The sequence below is a fragment of the Felis catus genome, chromosome C2 (assembly GCF_018350175.1).
Source record: "Felis catus isolate Fca126 chromosome C2, F.catus_Fca126_mat1.0, whole genome shotgun sequence".
In the NCBI taxonomy this organism is placed as follows: Eukaryota; Metazoa; Chordata; class Mammalia; order Carnivora; family Felidae; genus Felis; species Felis catus.
Window position 1 is genome coordinate 11,860,900 of NC_058376.1, and position 5,421 is coordinate 11,866,320.

A 5,421-nucleotide genomic window follows, 5' to 3' on the forward strand; every position below is an offset into this window, starting at 1 on the left:
CTTGCTGCTTGGGCGGCAGCCAGATGAATGCATCCCTGCACCTGCCCCAACACCAAATCTTAAAAGTTGATAAAAAGGCCCCAAGTGGGGTCAGTCACATGTACCGCATAGGTGTTCTTAACACTCCATCACCATCTCAAGGTCGTGTCCTTGGAGCAGGCTCTGAGAGGGAAAGACCAGTGGAACCCACATTCCAAGGACAGGGGAGGGAGAGAGGAGCCTCCCAGAGCCCAGGGCCTGCTCTCCAGGGCAGAGATGCTCTCACATCTTTTCAGTGACTCACCTGCCCCTGCAAACATTCTATGTGCCTCATGTTGTCCTTCATTCTCCGTTTGGAGGTAGGAACTTTTATCTGGAGGTGTTAAGTAACTTGCCTTCGGATTGGGGTCACAGCTCAAGCCCTTTCCTCCTGAGTTCGAGGCCCTGCTCTTCCCTCGGCCAGCATCCCCAACAACACTGGTCAAAAGCTCAGGAATCCTTGGGCTGAACTAGGTTACAACATTTTATTTTCTGTAAAGCTTTTTAAAAACAATTTTTAATTTGGAGAGAGGGCACGCGCACGTGAGAGGAAGGGGGCCAGAGAGCGAGAGAGAGCTCTGCACTGTCAGCACAGAGCCTGATGCTGGGCCTGAGCTCATGAACCATGAGATCATGACCTGAGTTGAAACCAGGAGTCGGACACTTACCCGACCAAGCCACCCAAGCTCAATACAGTTTTTTTTTTTTTTAAGTTTTATTTATTTAAGTAATCTCTACGCCCGTTGTGGGACCCAAACTCACAACCCTGAGATCAAGAGTTGCATGCTGTTCCGGCTGAGCCAGCCAGGCGGCGCCCCTCTGTAAAGTCTTTTCTTAAGAGCTGCTTGTAACATTTATTTATTTTTGAGAGGCAGAGAGACAGAGCACAAGCAGGGGAAGGGCAGAGAGAGAGAGACACAGAACAACAAGCAGGCTCCAGGCTCTGAGCTGTCAGCACAGAGCCCGACGCGGGGCTCGAACCCACAGACCGTGAGATCATGACCTGAGCTGAAATCGGACACTTAGCCGACTGAGCCACCCAGGTGCCCCAAGAGCTTCTTATAAAATGTGCATTGTAGGTTTTTAGGAGGGAGGTCTCAATTCTATGGTGTTTTCCATACTTGAGACTTGCAAATTTGCCTCTTAGAAGACTTTGAGAAATAAAACTTGGGCAAACTGCTGCAATGGTGGCTTTAGAAGAAGAGACCGAACGCCGGAAATCAACGAAAGGAGAGGGAAGCTCAGGTGTGGATGTGGCGACCTTGGGAACAGCCTGTGGTCAGCCTGACATGGAGAATAACAATGGTGAGGACAGAGATAGGAGGGAGAGTATTTCCAGTGGCTTTGTTACTAGAGATCTCTGGGTTTGGAGCTGGGGTTTAATAGTGCACGCCCTTATCTCTCCCAGATGGCTTTGCCTGAAGGATGTTTCCTTACTCGTTCGGTGGCTTTTTAGCCTCTTGGCACTGGGTGGCGTGCCAGCTGAGAGAAAAACAGTCTGGAGTCCGCTGGGTTTTGTTTTGTTTCGAGCCTGCCCGTGCTTATTTTTTATCGCAGTTTTAACACGGCTTATGTCATTTTACACAGGGCTTTCAGATGATAATCCATGCCTCTTCCAGATATTTTAAATTTCGACAAGTAGGTGTGGCAGGACAGGGCAAGCCTTCCAGACCCTCACGGGTCACGCAGAGAGCACCAGTCCTGGATTTGGGAAGGGCGCCAAGAAGGGGTTCCGGATGATGTGACGTGTATTTACCTCCATTCCGAGCGTTGTGAATTTAGAGATTAATTTATTGAACTCACTTCAGACTTACAGGCAAGTTATCGAGCAGCCAGCACTGACGGGAGCCCCCTCCCTAGCCACAAGCTGCTGCAAGGGCCCAGGTCATGGCCTCCGGGGCCAGCCAGCTGTCTTCCGTCACCACAGCTGGCAGCGAGGAAGAAGGAGTCACTTTCACTGCGTTCCCATCAGACAGCACTGGCTTCCTAAGGTCTGTGAGCAGCACTGAAAAGCAGGGTCTGACTGCATCCTGGGGAAATGCCTGGGCGGATTCTCACCCCCACCAGACAGCGTAGAAAGTTTTAGACGTTCTCATCTGAAATACAGGCTTTGTGGCATACCGCAAATTGATTTGGGGAGGACCCTGGGGTACCTTGAAGAGATAGGTAGTTGTTTTCCAGTCGTTGAAAGTTTAGGGCGAAACTAGCAGGGCGCCTGGGTGGCTCGGTCACTTAGGCGTCCCACTCTTGATTTCGGCTCAGGTCATGATCTCGCGGTTCGTGCGACCGAGCCCTGCGTGGGACTCCACGTGCTGACGGCACGGAGCCTGCTTGGGATTCTCCCTCTCTCCTTCTCTCTGTGCCCCTCCCCTGTTGATGGTCCCTCTCTGTCAAAATAAATAAATAAACATTAAAAAAAAACCCACTATCAGTGGAAACAAGTGATTGCGGGTGAAATAAAGGTCATAAACGCAGATGTGCCAAGAACCAGCTAGAACTGAGCTGTGCTCTGCCCTGGCGATTTCTGGGTGACAAGGCAGTAGCCATTTGTCCAGTGCATCCGCCCGTGTCCTGCAGATACAGAGAAAGTCTCTGCCCTCCCCTGCCTCCAACTCCTGCCCCACCCCCATGCCCTGTGGCTCCCCACCCCATGGGCCTCAACACCATCCAGAATAACAAGGGCCTCCTAACAGCCATCTGCAGGGCTGAGCACTGTGGGACCCCCAGGGGGCGCTATTCACAGCGCAGGAACAGGAGATCCGTGGTTTACTTAGAAAATTCATGGCACTTGAAAGCAAAATGTCTCGAAAGCTGGGTGTCTAATTCACACAAATGTACCCTATAGGCCACAGGTGGCCTTGATCCAACTAATCCATCATCTCTGGGAGCCCTATTCTTGGTATAGGGCCCGTTCTCCTCCATTGGTCTGCATACTCCTACCCTCTGCATCCAGCCTTCCCGGGTACATAGTGCATAGCCTGCTTTACGGAATACATGCAAGAATTATATACCTCTCCTCCTATGACCCCTGAATAAGATAATCTCAGTATCAAAGGGGATCTTGCAGGGACTTGGTATATGCTTCTATAATGGGAATGGCTTGTTTTCTCCTGCCCAACAAGCCCTTCATTGTATAGATCAAGGGTCATCGAACCCTCTCAGGAAAGAGCTGAGCAGTAAATATTTTAGGCTTTGTAAGTATTCAGCCTCTGTTGCGACTACTCAGTTCGGCCATGTAGTGCACAAGTAGCCAGCGAGGGTACATGAATGAAGGAGCATCACTGGATTCCAATGAAAGTTTATTTATGGACACTGAAATTTAAATTTCATATACTTTTCATGTGTGATGAAATACTATTCTTTTGATTTTTTCCAACCATTTATTTTGAGAGAGAGAGAGAGAGAGAGAGCGAGCACGAGAGGGGAGGGGCAGAGGGAGAGGGGGTTAGAGAGAATCCCAAACAGGACTCCTGAGGCGGGGCTCGATTCCACAGACTGTGAGATCATGACCTGAGCTGAAATCAAGTCCGACGCTTAACCGACTGAGCCCCCCAGGCGCCCCCTCTCCAGCCGTTTGAAGATGTAGGGACTATTCTTAGCATACAGACCACACGGAGATGGGGGGGGGGCAGGGTGGGCTTGGTGCATGCCTGCCCTGTTAAAAATGATTTACGAGAACGCTTCTGACTCAAACGTTTTATGGTTATGTACTCAGCTTGACTAGACATTAAAGTGCCAAGTTAGTGTAAGTATTAATTCCACTGATGGGCCATTTATTTTACGAAGTAGAACCAGGTGTGGTTTTTTGTTTGTTTTTTTTTTGGAAGAGACATGAAAACGGAGAATCTTACTCCAATAACTCTCGTCCTTTCTCGCCAGCCCCATGCCTCCTCGCGACGCTTAGTGAGTTTGGATGGAAAAGAGCAGCAGCACGTTTGGAGTCCTGGGGAAGCCAGTTTGGTGTCATCGGCATCCTGTCCCCTAGTATGCGATGGCGTCGGAGAGCCTGGCTCCAGAGAGGCACCCGGACGTAGTGCTGCCTCTGGGTTTGGGCTCTGAGTCCGTCACTAACATAAGCCGCTGTCTTCGACCAAGAAGGGCCTCTCTGGGCCTGAACCACAGCCAACTCCTGCTTCAGGACGCTCCACCGATTCTGCCCTGAGGCCAGTTCAGCCTTAGCAGAATCTGGTCCCCACAGCCAGCCTGCTGGCCCCTGACCAGCTGTCACTAACTCCCTTTTACACAGGGTGGCGTTTATGAACTTATGTTCCAGCGGAATTGATCTGTCCCCCTTTCTGCTGGGCTCGAACCCTGGCCTGCTTTCTGCTACGTCCTCCTCCCCTCCCAGGGCTCCCCCCACGGTCCAGCAGAGAAAGCCCTCTATCAGATGCCCTAAATGATCCCAGGTAGGTGTTCATAGTCTCCAACTTCTTACAGACCCGTCCCTAACAGGTAACGCGGATCTCTCCCAGGAGGACTTGAGTGGCGTGGGGCCCGTGGATGGATGTCCTTTTCTCTCCCGTCACTTGGGGCAGCAAAGGACACGGTGCTTTGGCCTGAGAGCCAATCCCTCCCCAGTGGCACAGGCCCCAAATGAGAGAGGGAAGGTGGTCCCATCAATTAGTGCTAGAAGCTTCATATTCCTACAGTCAGCGTCTCTTCTTCCCAGCGAGGTTGGGCCGCCAGGAGGGTTTCTGGGTAAGGCAGACGTTACGGCAACTTACCACTTTGTGTGTGTGTTGGGGGATGGGGTGTGAAGCTACACATCCATTTCCTAAGTGCGATGAGTTATATAAATGGATTTTTAATCCACATCCCTTGAACAAAAGAGCCCATCAATACTTACATAATCGGAAGACGCGCGTGCCCGGTGGGTATCACTGTCGTCCATTAGCGAATTCTCTTTACTACCTACAGGCCTTGGTCAATATACGACTCATCACGAGTGAAATGCTTATGCGGCTTCTGAAAGTGCCCTTTATACGCTCCTAAGGAATCATGTGACACACGTAGACAGTTCTCGCTGAGTGACCGTGAGGCCTCAGTAGCTCTACCGGGTATTAATTAAGAAAACAAAAGTTTAGATATAGTAATTTTTTTGGAATGTTTATTTTTGAGAGAGAGAGAGAGAGAGAGAGAGAGAGCACAAGTAGGGGAAGGGTGGAGAGAGAGGGAGACACAGAATCCGAAGCAGGCTCCAGGCTCCGAGCTGTCAGCACAGAGCCTGACGCAAGGCTCGAACTCATGAGCCGTGAGATCATGACCTGAGCTGAAGTCGGACGCTCAACGGACCGAGCCACCCAGGCGCCCCTATAGTAATTTTTTAAAAAGTTGAAACTTTGCGGAAAATAGGCCAAAATAAAGAAGGTGAAATGGAAAGCAGAAACTTCACTTTCACTTTGA

At 50.5% G+C, this 5,421-nt stretch overlaps 1 protein-coding gene across 5 annotated transcripts in view; it reads left to right on the forward strand.

Moving 5' to 3' along the window:
- Positions 1–5,153, forward strand: part of TMEM50B (transmembrane protein 50B) — a 43,789-nt gene extending 38,636 nt beyond the window's left edge. For 4 of the 5 annotated variants that reach the window (XM_045036668.1, XM_045036670.1, XM_045036669.1 and 1 more), the window contains 2 exons: positions 1,827–2,009; positions 3,898–5,153. In XM_045036668.1, coding sequence (XP_044892603.1) covers positions 1,827–2,008 — 182 coding nt within the window. In that variant the 3' untranslated portion in view covers position 2,009; positions 3,898–5,153. The remainder of the gene's footprint in view (positions 1–1,826; positions 2,010–3,897) is intronic. The other variant, XM_045036667.1, reaches the window with a different exon arrangement.
- The last annotated feature ends 268 nt before the right edge of the window (positions 5,154–5,421 follow it).